This window comes from Lissotriton vulgaris, chromosome 5 (genome assembly GCF_964263255.1).
Source record: "Lissotriton vulgaris chromosome 5, aLisVul1.2, whole genome shotgun sequence".
NCBI classification, from domain to species: domain Eukaryota; kingdom Metazoa; phylum Chordata; class Amphibia; order Caudata; family Salamandridae; genus Lissotriton; species Lissotriton vulgaris.
The window spans coordinates 2,030,719,336-2,030,738,986 of NC_141693.1; the positions used below are offsets into that span (position 1 = coordinate 2,030,719,336).

A 19,651-nucleotide genomic window follows, 5' to 3' on the forward strand; every position below is an offset into this window, starting at 1 on the left:
GGGGTCCCCTGGCCTACTCAAGGAATGGAGGTGCTGGAGGAGAGTTGAGGCAGAGAGAGGTGCCAGGCGGCCTCTGAACTACTCAACGAATGGAGGCGCTGGAGGAGAGTTGAGGCAGAGAGAGGTGCCAGGCGGCCTCTGAACTACTCAAAGAATGGAGGCGCTGGAGGAGAGTTGAGGCAGAGAGAGGTGCCAGGCAGCCTCTGAACTACTCAACGAATGGAGGCGCTGGAGGAGAGTTGAGGCAGAGAGAGGTGCCAGAGGGCCTCTGAACTACTCAAAGAATGGAGGCACTGGAAGACAGTGAGGTGGCCTCTGAACTACTCAACGAATGGAGGCGCTGGAGGAGAGTTGAGGCAGAGAGAGGTGCCAGGCAGCCTCTGCACTACTCAACGAATGGAGGCACTGGAGGAGAGTTGAGGCAGAGAGAGGTGCCAGGCAGCCTCTGAACTACTCAACGAATGGAGGCGCTGGAGGAGAGTTGAGGCAGAGAGAGGTGCCAGAGGGCCTCTGAACTACTCAAAGAATGGAGGCACTGGAAGACAGTGAGGTGGCCTCTGAACTACTCAACGAATGGAGGCGCTGGAGGAGAGTTGAGGCAGAGAGAGGTGCCAGGGGGCCTCTGAACTACTCAACGACTGGAGGCACTGGAGGAGAGTTGAGGCAGAGAGAGGTGCCAGGCGGCCTCTGAACTACTCAACGAATGGAGGCGCTGGAGGAGAGTTGAGGCAGAGAGAGGTGCCAGGGGTCCCCTGGCCTACTCAAGGAATGGAGTGCGGTTAAGGTGGGGAAATGTGCCAGGGGGCCTCTGAACTACTGAAGTAATTGAGGTGCTGGAAGACGGTGAGGCAGCCTCTGCACTACTCATGGAAGTGAGGCACTAGAGGGCGGTTGAGGCAGAGAGATGTGCGGGGGTCCTCTGAATTACTAAAGGATTGGAGGTGCTGGAGGGAGGTTGAGGCGGTGAGATGGATGTGGCTGAGGCGCTGGAGGGCAGCCTAGGCTGAGGTGCTAGGGGGAGGGTGAGGCAGAGATGTGGATGTGGATGAGATGGTGGGGTTGGGGGACATTGCTCACAGAGATCTTGCACAGAGAGGTGGTCTCTACTCTCACCTGGAAGGTGTAATTTCCAGGCAGCAACAGCTTGTAGAATTCTCCAAGTGCGTTGGTTCGATGTGAGAGGCTGTCCTTCCTGTTCAATATTTGAAGAACAGCTTCCGGCACAGGTTTGCCTGCAGCATCCAAGACACGACCTTTCAACCCTGCAAGAAGTTACAGAAGAGGAATGGTGAGACACAATAAAACATTAAAAGAGAGAAAGCTAAGTATGTGAGGAGGAGTGAGGCTGATAAGAGTGAGGAAGGTGACTGTGCGTAAGTGAGGCAGGTGTGTGCAAGAGTGAAGAAGGTGACTGTGTGAGAGTGAGGCGGATGTGCACAAGAGTGTGGTAGGTGACTGTGTGAGAGTGAGGCAGGTGGGTGCAATAGTGAGTATAGTCACGCGGCCCCCTTCTCGATTTCACTTTTTTTTTTTAATTGGGGGCAGGCCCTGGGGGATGGGGTTTCCAGGGCCAATAAATAAGAAAAAGAAGGGGGGCTACACAGCCCCCTTCTTAAAAAAATGTTTTTTATAAAAACGGGATTGCGCCAGAGGGAACAACTCCTCCTTGCACCAGGGCGCGTTTGTAGATGGGGATCGAATTACCCTTGAATACTGGGGGTCCCTGGGGGCCAACTAGCCCACCAGGAACATCCAGTATGCGCCTAGGGCTGCGTTGCAGAGAGGTGTTCTGAGGCCACGCCCCTTTTTACACCACTCTGCAACACAGCTCCGTGGCGCTTACTGGAGGTACCTGGTGGGCTAGTTGGCTCCCAGGGGACCTCAGGATTCAAGGGGACTTAATCCCCCAATTTACAACGCGCCACGGTGCGTGTTTGCACAGTGGTGAAGGTAGGGGGCGGGCCTGAGGTGATATGTGTAAAAACAGGCCCTGTGGCGCATTTTAAGTTGGGGAATTAATTCCTCTTCAATCCTGAGGTCCCCTGTGGACCAACTAGCCCACCAGGTACCTCCAGTAAGCGCCACGGAGCTGCGTTGCAGAGAGGTGTAAAAAGGAGCGTGGCTTCTGAACACCTCTCTGCAACGCAGCTCCCTGGCGCACACTGGAGGTACCTGGTGAGATAGTTGGCCCCCAGGGGACCTCAGGATTGAAGAGGAATTAATTCCACAACTTGAAACTCGCCACAGGGCGTGTTTGCACACATGTCGCCTCAGGCCCTGCCCCCTTCCTTTACCATTGTGCAAACGTGCCCTGTGGTGCGTTTTAAGTTGAATAATTAATTCCTCTTCAATCTTGAGGGTCCCTGGGGGCCAACTAGCCCACCAGGTACCTCCAGTATGCGCCAGGGAGCAGCGTTGCAGAGAGGTGTTCAGAGGCCACGCCCCTTTTTACACCTCTCTGCAATGCAGCTCTGTGGCGCTTACTGGAGGTACCTGGTGGGCTAGTTGGACCCTAGGGACCCTCAGGATTCAAGGGGACTTAATCTCCCAACTTAAAACGGACACAGTGCATGTTTACACAGGGGCGAAGGGAGAGGACGGGCCTGAGGTGACTTGTGCAAACACGCTCTGTGGCATGTTTTAAGTTGGGGAAATGATTCCCCTGCATTCCTGAGGGCCCCTGGGGGCTAACTAGTCCACCAGGCGCTTCCAGTAAGCGCCTCTGCGCTGCGTTGCAGAGAGGTGGCCCAGGACGTGCCCCTTTTTACACCTCTCTGCAACGCAGCTCTGTGGCGCTTACTCGAGGTACCAAGTGGGTTACTTGGACCCCAGGGACCCTCAGTATTCAAGGGGACTTAATCTCCCAAATTAAAACAGACATAGGGTGCGTTTAGACAGTAGTGAAGGGAGGGGATGGTGTAGGAAAGTAGCTCTATATATAGTGGACCAAAGTAAAATCAGCCAAACTACGAATTCCGATTTACTCACCTGTTATCAGGAGAGACCTCAGTGCTGCATCTTTTACCCAGCACTGACCCTGAAAAGTAATTCTAACCGTACTTACTAGTAACTTGTATTTCCTTCCATAAAGGTTTCTAAGTGTCGATTTTCAAAATGAAAACAAGTTACTTACCTGTAACTTTGGTTCCCCAGTATTGGTAACTTTCATAGATTCCCATGGCTTGTATCATTCCCCGTCATCGGAATGGGAGCCTCGGTAAATAAAAAATACCATAGCAGTAAGTTCAAAAGAGAAAACTAGGCCTAGGCCTCATCTCATTTTGTAGCTTGTCCACCTCTTTTTGTAAAAGAGACCAAGAATTCTGTAACAACCAATCAGAACAGCCTCACCCTCCTGAGAGAGCGTCAGAGCCACTATCTCAGTAAAAAAAAAGGCCGAGCTTTCCCAGGGGAGGAGGGTGGGCGCATGGGAATCTATGAAAGTTACCAATACTGGGGAACCAAAGTTACAGGTAAGTAACTTGTTTTCTTGCCCCAGTATTGGAACTTTCGTAGATTCCCATGCTTTGTATCAGAGTAGCAAGCAGTAAGGCATAAACGCACATTTTGTTATAAGTATATCACCACCTTGCCATAAAAATACTCACATTGGAAAACCAAATCTATATATACTTGTTACATTAGCAAGGACTATCACAAGTGATACAAAATGTGCAACACAGGAAGGAGGGATTGTAGGGAAAGTTCACCTCTCATTGAAAAAGATTCCTCAGGACTGCCTGTCCAACAGCTGCATCATTCTTCGTAGAAGAATACAGGCAGTAGTGCTTCGTGAAGGTGTGGGTACTGCTCCACGTCGCTGCCCTGCAGATGTCCTTGATAGGGACTCCTGAAAATAGAGCCAGTGAGGATTCCACTGATCTTGTGGAATGTGCACGGACTCTTCTTTCGAGCGGTTTGCCCGCTTCTTGATGGCAGAACTGAATAGCACTGGAGATCCATCGAGAAATGCTGTGTTTGGACAGCGGAAATCCCTTCCGCGGGGCACTGTAGGAGACGTACAGCTGTGAGGATTTCCTAAAAGGTTTCGTGCGCTCCAAATAGAACTTTAGACACCTCTGAACTTTGCGGTAGTTCAATGACCCCAAGGACTTCGCCGTGTCCGTGTCCTTTTTGATGCCTTGAAGGGCCTCATCCACATGCTTTCCGAAAACCATGTCCCCATCGTATGGCAAGTCTAAAATGTTGTTCTGGATCTCCTGGCGAAACCAGGTTGCCCGCAGCCAGCCCTGGCGCCTTAACACAGCTGAACCCGCCAGGGCACGAAAAGCAGTAGTCGCTATGTCCATAGCACAATCTATCACCTCCGAAGAGGAACGCTCTCCTTCCATTAGAACCTTTCTGTCCTCATCTTTCGCTGCCTCTGGAAGCTGATCCACAAACAGGGATAAATCGCACCACATCTGGCAATCATACCTGCCCAAGATGGCAAGAGCATTAGAAGCTCGAACTAGTAGGCTGGCCATGGTAGAGAATCTTTTGCCCACATTGCCCAGACATCTCCCCTCTTTGTCTGGCGGTGTTGTAAGTGGTGTCGATGGGTTTTTAGACTTGCTTGTGCCGCTTGGGAAATGACGAATCCGGTTTTGGTTGTCCAATTAAGCAAGCTGGACTGCCCTCTGGCGATTTATACTTCTTCTCCAGCCGGGGAAGAACAGGGATGACTGTTGCAGGATTTTGCATGACCTTAATACCTTCTGACCATACATGCTCTATTATTGGGATTGACCGAACAGACTTCTGTAAGGTTCCTTAAAGTCATTAAGAAAGCAGTCTGTCAGAAGAGAAGTAATCGGCAGGCCAAATCTCTTAGACCCCGTTTCCAGAAGGATATGGAAACCTCCAATGTCAGCTGGAGGGGAGGTAGCAGTTTCCGGCACTGGTGCATCCGGATCCTGAAGGTCATCATCATCATAACCTCTATCTGGATCATGAGAAGGATCTTCCTAAAGATTTTCATCAGAGGAGACATCGTCATCTTGAACGGTCACCACCTCTTGGTAACTCTCTCTGGGTTCTGGTTCCGCAACTCGTGAAACCACAGGTGTCACTGCCACTGCAGAAGCAGTCGGAATAGGCGGAGAAAGAGGATCCTCCTGTTGTACTGCAGGGTTGCGATGGAAACCTCTTCCTATAATCCTGCAACATTAACTGCAAATCCGTAATTAAAGAAGACAGCATTGCCACCATCTCCTGACGTACGTTCTGTGGAGGCCTGTCTTGCTGTACATATTGGCATCCTGTATCATAATATTCCACAGAATATGTATCCTGACTTGTAAGTCCGATGGGCTGTAGGCATCCCCATAAGGACCATCATCACCTTCGTCATCAGACTCCTCATCGAATAACAGAGTGGGAGGCAAGGGTGTTACTCGTCTAGGAGAGGTCATCTCAGGGGTTATTTGTTGCCTTTTTAAGGAAATGCGAAGTTTTTGGATCGGCGACGACCTCGTCGTCGCCGGACTCGTCAGCGTAATTTTCATCAATAGAACCGTTGACGGGACAGTCGACGGAGGAATGGATCTCGTCGACGGAGTTTTCGTCGTCGGCGGAGGATTGATCGTCGACGGAGTCGTCGACGAGCTCGTCGTCATCACCATGAAAGCTGCTGTCGTCGTCGACGTCGTCCTCGTCGTCATCGCCGCTGTCGACACTACCTTCGCTGTCATAATCGTCGACGTCGAGACTGTAGACACCATCGTCGACGAGCAGGAAACAGGCACTTTAAACGTCGGCGACTCCACCGTCGACGGAACCGTCGACTGAGCTATACGAGAACTCTGGTCTTTCTTTGAAGCTGTCGTCGACGTACCTGCTGATTTCGTCGTCGATGGACATGGTTTCTTGCAGGCTTTCCTTCCTGAGAGACAGTAGAAGGTTTCTTGCCTTCCTTTTCCTTCTGATGTGGCGGAGAAGTAACAGAAACATCTTTTTTCACCTTCTTTGATGTGTCTGATTCTGCAGCCTGTCCCAGCCTCTCCTTTTCACCTCGGTGAGGAGATTTAATGGGACTAACCTTTTCAGACTTATCAGAGGTTTGTTGTAAGGCTTTGACAGGTGGCTCAGTAGAAGTAGAAGGGGATGATCTACCCCTCTTTCTGGATCTTATGGAGGACGCAGCTGATGAAGAGTCCTCATCGTCAGATGAAATAACTTCTTTACGTGATTTCATCTTTTGCAGCCAAGTTAACAGGCGGCCCTCCCTGTCTCTCAAGGTCTTCGTCTAGAAAGTCCTACAGATCTTACAATCTGTGGCCTTGTGGTCCGGGTACAAGCAGTAGATACAGTCATCATGCTTGTCCTCCACAAACAGCCTCTTTTTTGAACAAGTAGCACAAGCTTTAAATATTGCCTTCTTCTCCTTGTCAGACATTGTAAATTTGAAGAAAAGTAAAAGAATCCAAGTTGAAGAAAAAAAATCTGAGCAGAGCTCAGTGGAGACTCCCTAGCACAACGTGCAATAGAAAAATCTGAGGCTCTGAGGCTCTCTCTGGAGGGTTCTAAGGGGTGAGGCTGTTCTGATTGGTTGTTACAGAATTCTTGGTCTCGTTTACAAAAAGAGATGGACAAGCTACAAAATGAGATGAGGCCTAGGCCTAGTTTTCTCTTTTGTACTTACTGCTATGGTATTTTTTATTTACCGAGGCTCCCATTCCGACGATGGGGGAATGATACAAAGCATGGAATCTCTGAAAGTTCCAATACTGGGGCAACTACAAATATTCCTTAAAAATCGCCTGTAAGACTTAAACACATTCTTTCAAATGTTTACAGGAGATGCACCAGTGCTGGATCCAGGATCCACCACTGAGTAAGAAAAAGTAACAATAACACTACATACCTGATAATTGAATTTCCTCCAATAGGATAACATTGGTGATTCTAGGTGAAAAAGTTTCTAAGTGTCAACTTTTAAAATACAATAATATTCCTTGTAAAAAAACCTACTGTAACCAAAAGGCTTTTATTCAACTGTTTACAGGAGATGTCACAGGACTGAATCTAGGATCCAGTCCTGTGGTTAGAAAAGTAATCCATAAAGTAACTAATTGCATTTGACTAGAAATCCCCATTGAGCTCAATGTTGTATTGTGTTTGAAATTGTGTTGCCCATTGCAACAACTGTAACTACTGTACTTAAAAGGTTATTGCCTATTTACAAAGTATTTAAGCTAAAGTAATTCATTCTGAGAAAGTATATCTTGTAATGTAATGTATAATGTAATTTAAAAAATAAAATATCAAAAAATAAATAGTTTAAAAAAATGTAGTAAATCAGTATCAAAAAAAGAAATATAACAATTCATACATTTAAAAATTGTCATTTACAAAACCTTTGAAATTCACTGAAAAAAACATAGGTTTCAGACATGTTATAGTTAGGAATTAGCATTTAAAAAACCTTTCAAATTCACTGAAAAAACCATAGGTTTCAGACATTCTATAGTTAGGAATTAGCATTTAAAAAACCTTAGAAATTCACTGAAAAAAACATAGGTTTTAGGGGTGTTATAGTTAGCTGGACATTTCACTTGTACATAACCACTGAAATTCCTCCGTTATAGTTAATTGTACTAAGTATAACTCGCGCGCCCGCAATCCACTGCTGATGATGTCACATATTACATCATTCATGACATGGTCAGTGACATCACTGATGACATCTCAAATGACATCACTGATGACATCATCCACGTGACAATCTGATACACCTCATCATACACTAGTGTAACCTTTCAACACTTATTATAAAATATGGAGTACCATATTTTAAACCATTGACACACCAATACAAGTTTCTAAAAACCCACGTAGTGATTCTTACATCTACACACACATATAAACACTTAACTATAGATTCACTCATACATGCTAACAAAGATAAATAGAACATAATTAAATATACTTATACACCTACATCAACATTACACACCAGCATACATCCTATTCACTTATGCAGTCATCCTACTCACTGATGCAAACAATTGATCATAATTAAATTTACCAAGCTACACACTTATACAAACACCACTTCATTTATTCATATTTATTCATATCGATAGTAACTCAAACTTAGTGTGTTATAGAATCACTATTACAAGTATACAGTTTTCGATACAGTCACTTATACAATCACTGAGTCTTATGTACACTTATTTATATACAACAGCTGTCACATACTCTGCCTTTTATATTTTTACTTTGTTGGACATGTATCATTGAGAAATATATTTACTCATCACCACGCCCATAAAGAGATTCACTCACCCAAACAAGTATTTCCACGTGCAGTCTTAACCTCATATACATACTAAATCAACTTTTTACACATCTTTGGACAGTCACACACCTCCCACCCAACCACACACACATTCACTATCCCATACAAATACTCACTTAACTAATTAATAACTAATATAGACTTTCACATAGCTAGTAACCAACTTATGTAGAGGTTTACACAACAAGAGATAGATTGATACAGGTATTCACACAGTGTAATCACTATCCCATATATTTAGTGAGACACTTTAAATTAGTCAATTAGACAGTCAATCACAGTGCTACTAAATCCTCCATCCAGACACTTATACAGCCACTCAGTATTCAATGCAGATTGCTATATATATAATACTTATTTAAATATCGAACCATACCACATTCACTGGATGATGTCATCAGTGATGTCATAAGTGATGTCATTTGAGATGTCATCAGTGATGTCACTGACCATGTCATGAATGATGTAATATGTGGCCAGCAGTGGATTGCGAGCGCGCGAGTTATACTTCGTACAACTAACTATAACGGAGGAATTTCAATGGTTTTGTACGAGTGAAATGACCAGCTAACTATAACACCCCTAAAAACTATGTTTTTCAGCTAAACAAATTCCATTATGGAAAACTTTGTTCACTCTGGGTCGAGATATTTCTGACAACAGCCAACAAGTGGCAAACACACAGCAGATTGCCGATGCAGAAGGGGTTGCGATTTCAGCAGCAGGGAAGAGCCCTTTCAGGGCACCTTCAACTTTCGTGCCAGTGATGCCGCGCAATGCTCTGGATATTTTCCACGACCGCGTAATGGAAGAACTGAAAAAACTGCACAAAAAAACGCTCAGAGAAGAACAACAATTTAAATCAAACAAGTCCAAACAATATTTTCAACTCATGGAGAAATTGAAAAACAACAACTCGCTTGTCATAAAGAACTCAGACTAGGGGGGCAATTTGGTACTCTGGGATAAAGCTGCTTACAAGACAGAGGCGTATCGACACTTGGATGATGCAGAATGTTATGAACATTCCAATGGGATGGTGGTGAATAAGGTAAATAAAGACTATAAGATTCAACTAATTGCATGGAAAAGAGAAGATCACAAAAGACGAATTTTGTTTTTTACATAAGGAATATCCAACTTTGCCTACCTTCTACTTAATTCCCAAAGTCCATAAACTTATCACCCCAGTACCCGGACGCCCAATTATTTCTGCTAGAGACAGTGTATTCGAAAACACCTCTAAGTATGTGGATCATTACTTACAAGAACATGTGACTGCTTTACCCACCTACTTAAGAGATACCAAAGACTTTCTCTGTAAATTAGACTCTATAACATGGGCAGATGACTATCTCCTAATGACACTTGATATTTGTTCCCTGTATACAAGTATAAGACACCAAGATGGATTATTAGCAACTGAACATTTTTACATAAGAGGGATATCTCTTTGTATAATCACAACAAAATGTTACTTTCCATGATTCGTTGGTGTCTATATAACAATATTTTCTTGTTTGATGGGAAGGTATTTAGGCAGCGGCAGGGAGTCGCCATGGGTGCATGCTTCTCCCCCAGCTACGCGTGTTTACACGTGGGCTGGTGGGAGGAGCATGTACTCAGGGGACAGCATAGAGAGCTGGCAGCAAAACACCTGATACATATGTGGAGATATATCGATGATATATTTATTGTTTGGAAAGGGAACAGCACAGAGGCACAGGCGTTCATCAATACTATCAATAACAATAACCTTAACCTACAGTTCACTGCCCATATTGATCGTAGCCAGGCAAATTTCCTTGACATCACTGTAAGAGTAGAGCATAACAACTTAACACCCAGTTGTATCGAAAACCTACCGCAGGTAACTCCCTGTTACATGCGACGAGCTTCCACCCACAGCACACCATTACCAGCTTGCCCTATGGGGAGTTTCTTAGAATAAGGAGAGCCTGTAGAACATTGCCAACTATGGAATCTGCCCAAAAAGCCGCAAGAGACAGAATTCTAGAACGCGGCTACCATGCTAAGTTATTAGATTCTGCATTAGCGAGAGCCAATGCCAGAGATAGGAAAGAAGTTTTAAAAACAACCCTGGCCATCGAAGATACTGAACCATCACTCCCTCTCAGGAACGTGCATGATCCAGAGGATAGTGTCAGAGACAAATTACCTTGTCGATTTATATCCACTTATAATCGACAGGCCTAGGCCATTAAGGGCATTATCAATGCCCAATGGCCTATTGTACTCACGGATAGCATACTATCGCAGACACTTCCCATTAGACCCAATTATACCTATAGGAAGGCCCGCTCCATGAGATGTGATCTTGTAAAAACCTGTCCAGAACTAGACATCAAGAAGGATTGGCTCACGGCCAGTGCAGGATTCCATAAATGCAGCACTTGTCGTGCATGCAAATTTGGAATCAACACTAAAACCTACACTATAGGCTTTTCTGAAATCCCTATGAAGCTGAAAGGACACTATAACTGCCGCACAGAATATGCGGTTTACATGCTACAATGCGGTTGCGGCATACGTTATGTAGGCAGCACCAAGCTGCCGGTCCACCAACGAATTCTACAGCACTTGCGTGCTACTGTAAATTCAGACGGCACATACCCGGTGGCTCGACACATCAACGAAGAGCATGCGAGTAATTTAGACATGCTAAAATATTTCGTTATAGACAGTGTACCATCGAGTAAGCAGGGAGGAGACCGTGAAAGGAAGCTGAGACAACTGGAAACTAAATATATACTCAAACTCGACACTAAGACCCCGAGGGGATTGAATATTTTTGAGGATATACATCATTTCCTCTAAGGGCTATTAAAGAAAATAATCAATGTGTACATAATTTTCAGTCCCTCTTGACAGCTTTGTCTTCTACATGTTTGGTAATTGATGTTATGAACCGGTCGCAAATGATAATATGTCTGTATTTATTTCAATGTGCCATCATCGTACTGCATGCCAAACAGGTTGAGCACTTATTAGTATATTCTCCCTAGAACCAGGGCTTTAACCCTTGGACAGAGGGGACGCCTAGGAATTCTTGGTATATGTGATTCGATACTTGAGAATATAGTGCACAACAGGCCAGATACTAGCTTTTTTTCGAATAATTTGCTTAATGTGGAATGACCCATCGGGTTTTTTAACGACACCAGGGGATTTAACCACTTGCACTTTATCAAACATATTTTTTTATTACTGCGTTGTTGACTGCACATACATCTTTCAACCTAGATAAAATTAGAAACCTGCATAACCTTTGGAAGTAGGAAGGGGAGGTGAGAGCCAAATAAAATATATTTAAAAGAAATTCAGGGCAGTATAAGTGAGTCCATTAGAAGTGATTCGACTTAGAAAAACATCACGCATTTGTGCAAACCAAATAAAACAATATGTTCTACCATCATAGAAGTACAAATAGACGGTAGAACGCACACCACAAGGCGGGAGGGTATTTGTACAATCACAGACTGCCTACCATTAACTTTATTGCAACGAGATGAACTTTAGTTGCATGCTGAATTCCTCCCCAAGTATATATTTATACATTTATTTATTGTTTCCAAAGGGTGCAGTAATCGAATACTACACATAAAAGAATACCAAGGTATTTGTACATATAATCAAACTGACATTTTAAATATCCTATACATTTGTGTATTGACATATGTGCCATATGTATTCATTTTCTTTAAAAGATGCAGTAACTTCACACCAAGTTCGAACACTACATGTAGTATTTGTACATGAATGATTTAAATATAAATGAATGCTATTTTATTATTGGGACAAAAATAGTTTGAATTTACTAGCCCAGTATTATGTTGGTTTTGTAGTTTTCATGCACGCAGTATGTTTTCACTTTTCATTATTTGTGTAGGTCTGTTATCACATGACTGTAAGCACCAATGTATGTAAACGCACTCGTTTGAGCAGCTCAGGTATGTGAGCAAGGCTACTTGTTAGCCGAAACTCGTCATCCTGACTGAAAATATTTCGCACCTGGCAGAATAAAAAGTCACTGTAGCTAGCAGTGTTTAAAGAGATTTTCGTGTTCGTGTTTTTCTCCTTTGGGTGGTACTAGCACCGGAGTGGTAATTGGATATTTATATATATATATATATATATATATATATATATATATATATATATATATATATATATATATATGACCAGGCTCATGTGTTCGTAAAAACATACTGCACTCCTGGGATTATGCATTGCATAAGATTTATTTACGAGTACGCGTTTCGGTGTATCTGCCTTCTTCCAGCTCCTTTAACAAAGCAGTCAGCACAGCGTGAGGGAGTGTTTTTAAATACCAAGATGGATTCTCATTGGTCGGTGACGCAACAGAGGGGAAGAGATTGGTCAGTTCTTTTGTAGTGCTCATAAATACAAAAGTTCCACACATACTTGGGCAATTCATCTTCAGATGTTGCAAGTCTGAATGACACATAGTATACTGCCACAGAATGGGCATTATCACACGTAGGGGAAACATTTCTCTGATTTGCCCTTTGTTGCGAAGCAATCTAAAAGTACCTGTCACTTGATCAGTGTGACTGCTGCACACCCCGCGTCCAACCATGCGGCACTGAGGTTCACGGAGCAGGGGACGGCATATTTCCGTAGTCCCTTCAATCTATATGATTGACGATGATGTCGACTCCATTTCCCAAATTGCCACACTGGCGGTGCAAAACGTCTGTAGTTTCTGCACCCAGTATTTTCACTTAAGCGGGGTGCTCCCTTGTGTCTGGACAAAGCTAAACCTCTCTGAAGAGCTGTAATGACAGCGAAACACGTGTCAGGAGTTGCTTTTATTCATTTCAGGTAGACCTAGTGGGTATTTTACCATTCCAAAGCTGTAATACTGTGCCTGGAGTGATAAATGGCTTTTGTCATTTTACAGCTCGGCGTGGATAGCACTGTGCTAATCCCATGCTTAAAGACTTTGCTGTACAAATGGCAAAAGACTTTGTCCATTTCTATCTCGGCGTGGATAGCACTGTGCTAATCCTATGCTTAAAAACTTTGATAGAAAAGCAGACATTTGAGGTGAGCAAATTTAGGGGCATATTATCAAGCCTGCGATAAAAGCGTTAGCGACTTTTTAAAGTCGCTAACGCATGTTTTTATTATCGCACTATTCTCAATACGTCTCTAACCGGAGTTAGAGACGTATTCTTGACTTCATCTATCCCTCTCGCGCTGGGGGCGATAGATAACGCTAATGGGATGCAGGGTGGGCGTTCCCACGTCCAACCACATGTAGAATAGTTGGAGGTGGTAACACCCTATTATCAAGGCAGGCGTTGGGAGAAGGAGACCTGCGATAAATTCGTTTATCGCAGGTCTCCCAACGCCTGCTTTGATCAGGTGTTAGGCATTGTTAACATGGAGGTGTGGATCATAAAGCTGAATCCACCCCCCCATATTATCAAGGCACACATTAGCGCATGACAACAACGCTTGTTTTCACGTGCTAATGTTCCCTATTGCCGGCTATCGCCGGATTTAATATCGCCTACGTGTTGCGCATTGATAATAACGCGCTATCACAGCGATAAAATCCGGCGATAGCCGGCGATAGGGAAATGTTTGATGTGTGTTTTTTAACGCACATCTTGATAATATGCCCCTTAGAGTGTCGCTGGTGTTGACGGTGCTCTATACAGGAGCTGCCTTCCACCTAAACTTGGGAACTACCCAGAGTTCTCTCCTTTTTTGCATAATTTATGCTTCACTCTATGCCTGCAAGGGTTTTGTTTTCACTTATACTGGGTGCTCCCTTGTGCCTGGACAAAGCTAAATCTCTCTGAAGAGCTGTAATAACAGCGAAACACGTGTCAGGAGTTGCTTTTATTCATTTCAGTTTGGCTTGGATGGTATTTTACCATTCCAAAGCTGTAATACTGTGCCTGGAGTGATAAATGGCTTTTGTCATTTTACAGCTCGGCGTGGATAGCACGTTGCTAGTCCTATGCTTAAAGACTTTGCTGTACAAATGGCAAAAGACTTTGTCCATTTCTATCTCGGCGTGGATAGCACTGTGCTAATCCTATGCTTAGACTTTGCTGTACAAATGGGAAAAGACTTTGTCCATTTCTATCTCGGCGTGGATAGCACTGTGCTAATCCTATGCTTAAAGACTTTGATAGAAAAGCAGACATTTGAGGTGAGAAAATTTAGAGTGTCGCTGGTTTTGAGGGTGCTCTATACAGGAGCTGCTTTCCACCTAAACTTGGGAACTACCCAGAGTTCTCTCCTTTTTTGCATAATTTATGCGTCACTCTATGCGTGCAAGGGTTTTGTTTATTTATCTATATATATATCGCCACAAACTCCAACTGTTGCTGCTTTTCCTTCACAGGATGCGCACAGAGAGCACAGACCACCAAGTAGATTTTAAATGCCCTCTAGTTTATTTGCATAGTAAGCAACAAACAAACCCTGGCAGCCATGACGCGTTTCGTCCCTGCTTCGGGGACTTGATCACATGACGCTTCACTACCAATGGCACTTCATTAAATAGGTAAGCACTTTTTTTTAATTCATTTTTTTGTCATTTTTTCACGTTTTTTTCAAACCATTTCATTTCTTGTTACAACTTTACTCATTGTGGTTACTTCTCACATTTACATACGCTTGTCGTGTATTCAAACTGACCAGAACTTTACCGTAGATTGTGCAATATGATTTACAATTAGATAACATATGCAAAATTAATGAAACAATACTTCGTCTGTTTGAGAATGGCGTTGTACTGGCTTAAAAACCGAGGTATGTTGGTCTTTTACAAACTTTAAAAAAGACTTTTTAAATACGTATCTCAATAAATACATATATACATATAAATAAATATAAATATGGTATAAAATATTGTCTTCTTTAAACAACCCATTACCTCATTTTTTACTTGGCATAGTGGTCAAATACCATTTTCTTATGAGGGCAACTTGCATTTTCCAAGTATTTAATCTGAAGAATTAAAATTCCTCAAATTTTTCAATGATTTGCATTTTATCCTTGTTATCATGCCGATAGTTTGATCTGGTTACACCCAAAGTGCTAGTGCTTAAGATGAAAAAAGTGACTAATAAATAGTGCATAGTGATTAAAAACGGTAGTAAAAATAGAAAGGGAATTATTTGGGGTATAGGTTGAAGGGGTGGGCCATGTTGTTATTGCATCTCAACGTACTGTTTTTGATATCTTGCAAATATAAGAGACTTAATCTAGGCCTAATGGCCGGGGCAAAGTGTAATATCATGATCCTTCCACTTAGGAATTGATTGCTTGACACCGACAAATTTACCTCAAAAAAACCAAAGTGGGGCTGATTTGAATTTCTCGCATAGTAAGGTTATTTAAAGTCGACTGACTTTTCTGATTGTGTAGAATAATTCATTAGGTTACAGTAAACTTGCATGTAGTTCCTCCGAGGTGTTTAAACCATTTGGATACTTACTATCCAAATTGAGGATATAGTGCATTTCCAATATTCTAAGGTCTCGTCCTCTATCCCCATCTCGCTTGTTCTTCGGGACAGAGCCTATCAAATAGTATTTGAGATCCTTAGAATTGCCATCATGTTTTTTGTGAAAATGCCAAGCTACTGGGTATGATGGATCCTGGTTTTTTTCACAACTGCGTTTATTAAATGTTTAGGCATAGCATATGTACAGTTCTCCACAGTCAGGAGGACACTGTCAATGGCAAACATGTAGCAGGATGTATACATAGCCTAAACGCTTAAATCGCCCCCCTCCCACACCCTCTTACCCCGCCAACTACCCCAAAACCCCCCGCTACCCACCCCTTATGTAAATGTAAATGTATTTGAGCTTATATAGCGCACAGCTACCCGCAGTGGGTGTCCCGGCGCTTGCTTAGGGAACCCGTCCTGGTATTCCCCTGTGAGATAGCCCCGGCAGGGTATCCACAAGGTGAAAGCCAGGCATCCCGCCGCGAGGGGCCGTTGTGGAGATTAAGCAAGCTATTGCCCAGAGTCGCAGAGTGTGAACCCGTGAGTCGAGAAGGCACCGGAGCGAGAATTATCGAGTCCGTGGAATTTTTAGCCCAAGACCCGCCGAGGCGGGGAATTGAACCCTGGTCCAGGGCCGATCTCAGCTTCCGGGTCTGCCGCCTCTAACCCCTGAGCCACACTTCTCCACTTATCCCACCCTAACCCAGCGCAGGTGTTCACTTGCAGCTGCAGTATACAGTTAGAGCACAGTAGGCATCAAATACCCTCCGAGGCCCCGAGGTCACCATCGGCAGGCAGTATATCGTCTAAGTCAATTGGGGGCTCCAAGGTCAACCCCCTGTAATCCGCCCACCGCTTCCAGATCTTGTAGTGTTTCCGGGGGCATCCCCTGGCCTCAAACACGGGCAATTCTAACCCCATGAGGAAGTCTGCGCCCGCTTTCCAGGCGCTAAGTGGGGGAGCACGGTCGCTCTTCCATGCCCTCGCTATATCCCGCTTGGCCACGACTAGGCCCAGCAACAGGAGGTGACGCTTGTAGATGTTTCCACCCACATTCTCCAGGACATGCAGGAGACCCAACCTGGGCGTACGAGGAAGGTCCCACCCCAGTACCTCTGACAAGCAATTCCACACCCCATTCCAGAATCGGGTCAGACCCACACAGGACCACACAGTATGAAGCAGCGTGCCTCTCTCAGTCCCACAGCGCAGGCATTCCGGGGTAGCAATGAGGCCAGCCTTCCACAGTCTCTCTCTGGTGTAATAGGCCCTATGTAGGCATTTGAACTGTATGAACCGGAGTCGCATAGCTATGGCAGCCCCACGGGGGGACTCCTGGGCCTCCCTCCAGTCATCCTCATCCAAGGGGCCAATATCCGTCTCCCAGGAGGCCTTCAACGACAGGAGAGAAGAGGAGCAATGAGTGACAAGCGTTTGGTATATTTTGGAGACTTTCTTATCCCCCAGATCTCCCATGAAGAGCTTAGCCTCCACGGGGCTAAATTCAGGAAGCTGGTCCAGCCCCACCAGACTCGGGGCAATTGCATGGCGGAATTGCAGATATTTGAAGAATTGGGTCTTGGGCATGTTGAATTCGGAGCTGAGGTCTTGAAAGGATTTGAGGGTAGTCCCCGCAAGAACATGACCAAGTGACGAAATCCCAATGGAGTCCCAGCCACCAAACCCCGACAGCGAGGCCAGTGCGGGAAGCTGTCCGTTATTCCATAGCCGGGTTTCCGCTGTCAGCCAACCCCACCAGCCCATGCGGCGCAACGCTTGTCTCCAGATCATGAAGACCACCTGAGTGACCTGCGGCAATTTCTTCCGCCGCCCGGCCGAGTACAACAGCGTATGCAACGTGGCATCGCCCATCAAGAAGTGTTCCAGTGCGTATGCCGGGTCGTTGTGATCGCCGTACCACCACTCATTCAGGACCAACAGGTGGGAGGCCTGATAGTAGGACAGAAGGTCCGAAGTAGCCAAACCTCCACAGTATGTGGATAAGAAGCACGTCCGCAGCGCCACCCTGGAAGCGCCCCCAGTCCACAGAAAGCGGCCCAGTATTGAGTTTACTCGACGGAACCACTGTGGGTCGATCCTATGCGGATGGTTCTGTAGTTGGTACAGGAGCCGTGGGAGGGCGACCATTTTAAAGATTGCGGACCTGCCATAGATATTGAGGGGCATACGTGACCAGGTTTTGATGTCCGATTGGACTCTGTCCCACACCGGCAGCACGTTGCGCTCCCATGCAATAGTGGCAGACTCAGACAGAAAGACTCCTAGGTATTTTAGACCGCCGACCGCCACCTGTAAGGCAGATGCCCAGGGGTATGTCTCTGACTCTCCACCCAGCACCCACAGGGTCGATTTGCGCGGGTTGAGGAAGAGTCCCGATACTTCACCAAAGATACGAATTATTTCCAATATTCGAGGGCCAGTGCGGTGAAGATCAGTCATAAAAAAGAGGACATCGTCCGCATATAGCGCGATTCTGTCTGAGAGTTCCGCCCCCCACACAAAGCCCCGAAGCTGTGCGTCAATGCGCACCCACGCGGCTAATGGTTCCATGGCCAGTGCAAAGAGGTAGGGGGATAGGGGGCATCCCTGTCGGGCCCCCCTGGCAATTGGGAATTTCTCCGAAATCGCCCCTGAGATACGCACCGAAGCGGTGATGTCCGTGTATAGCAGCCGAACATAAGAAATAAACACCGGGCCCAGGTTGAGGCACGGCAAGAGGGCGAAGAGGTATGTCCAGCTTACTGAGCAAACGCCCTGTCAATGTCTGCTAGCAGTAGCGCTGCCCGTTCACCAGTCGCCCCCATAGCGTCCACCGCCGCCTGTGCGCATCTGATGTTGTGTCGCGTCGCCCTATGCGGCATGAAGCCCGCTTGATCCGGGTGAACCAAGTCTGTGACATACGGGAGAAGACGGTTCGCCAACGCTTTGGCCAGTAATTTGGCTTCGAAGTTGAGCAAGGATATGGGGCGATATGACTCATGTCGGTCGGGGGGCCTACCCGGTTTCTGGAAAACTACAATTTCAGCCTGACGCCAGTCTGCCGGCAAACTACCACTCTCCCGCGCTGCCTCCAACGCCCGCCTATAGTGCGGTCCTAGCTGCAGGTGGAATTTCTTGTAAAATTCACCGGCGCCTTACCCGTGTTGAGTTGTCCCAGCGCATCTCCCAGTTCCTCCGCCGTCAAGGGGAGGTCCAGGGCTGTCCTGGCATCGTCTGCGATCGCACGGGGGGAAGGTCAGCAATGAACTTATCAATTGCATCCGGTGGGAGACTGTCCCGGGGAGCATATTGCTCCGCGTAGTAGCCGGCAAAGCTCGCCGCAAGAGTCGCAGGGTCCGTTATGGTAGTCCCCTCCCCGTCGGTGAGGCCCGGTAGAGCGATCGGCTGCAGAGTTTGTTGACACAGCCTATGGAGCATGGTGCAGGACTTATCGCCCCATTGGTAAACCCTGCTCCGAGTGGCCAGCCACGCTTGTCTAGCCTCATCCATTAAGACTGAGGCATAGGATTGCTGCGCTTGCAGGAGCAGCTGTATCGTCACTCCGTCATCCTCCCCCTGACACCGTCTTTCCAACACCTCCACCCGCGCCGCAGCTGCGACAATGGCCTCTCGGCGACTACGACGGGCAGCAGCGCACCATGCAATGTCAATACCTCTCAGAGTGGGGATAAAGTAGCAAAGGTCCAAAAATTCCAAGGCTTTAACAACGCTTGAATAAGCTGTGATTTTTGTTGAAAGGAGACACACTCGAAGCTCTGGACCTCTTGGGCCTTAAAACCTCTCAGAGTGGGCTTCATGGCCTC

General features: G+C 45.7%; 1 protein-coding gene across 1 annotated transcript in view; it reads right to left on the bottom strand.

Moving 5' to 3' along the window:
• LOC147718068 (carboxypeptidase M-like) overlaps window positions 1-19,651 on the bottom strand; it is a 217,412-nt gene that overhangs the window by 87,671 nt on the left and 110,090 nt on the right. Inside the window, exon 7 of the mRNA XM_086919901.1 lies at window positions 1,114-1,262. Coding sequence (XP_086776027.1) covers window positions 1,114-1,262 — 149 coding nt within the window. The remainder of the gene's footprint in view (window positions 1-1,113; window positions 1,263-19,651) is intronic.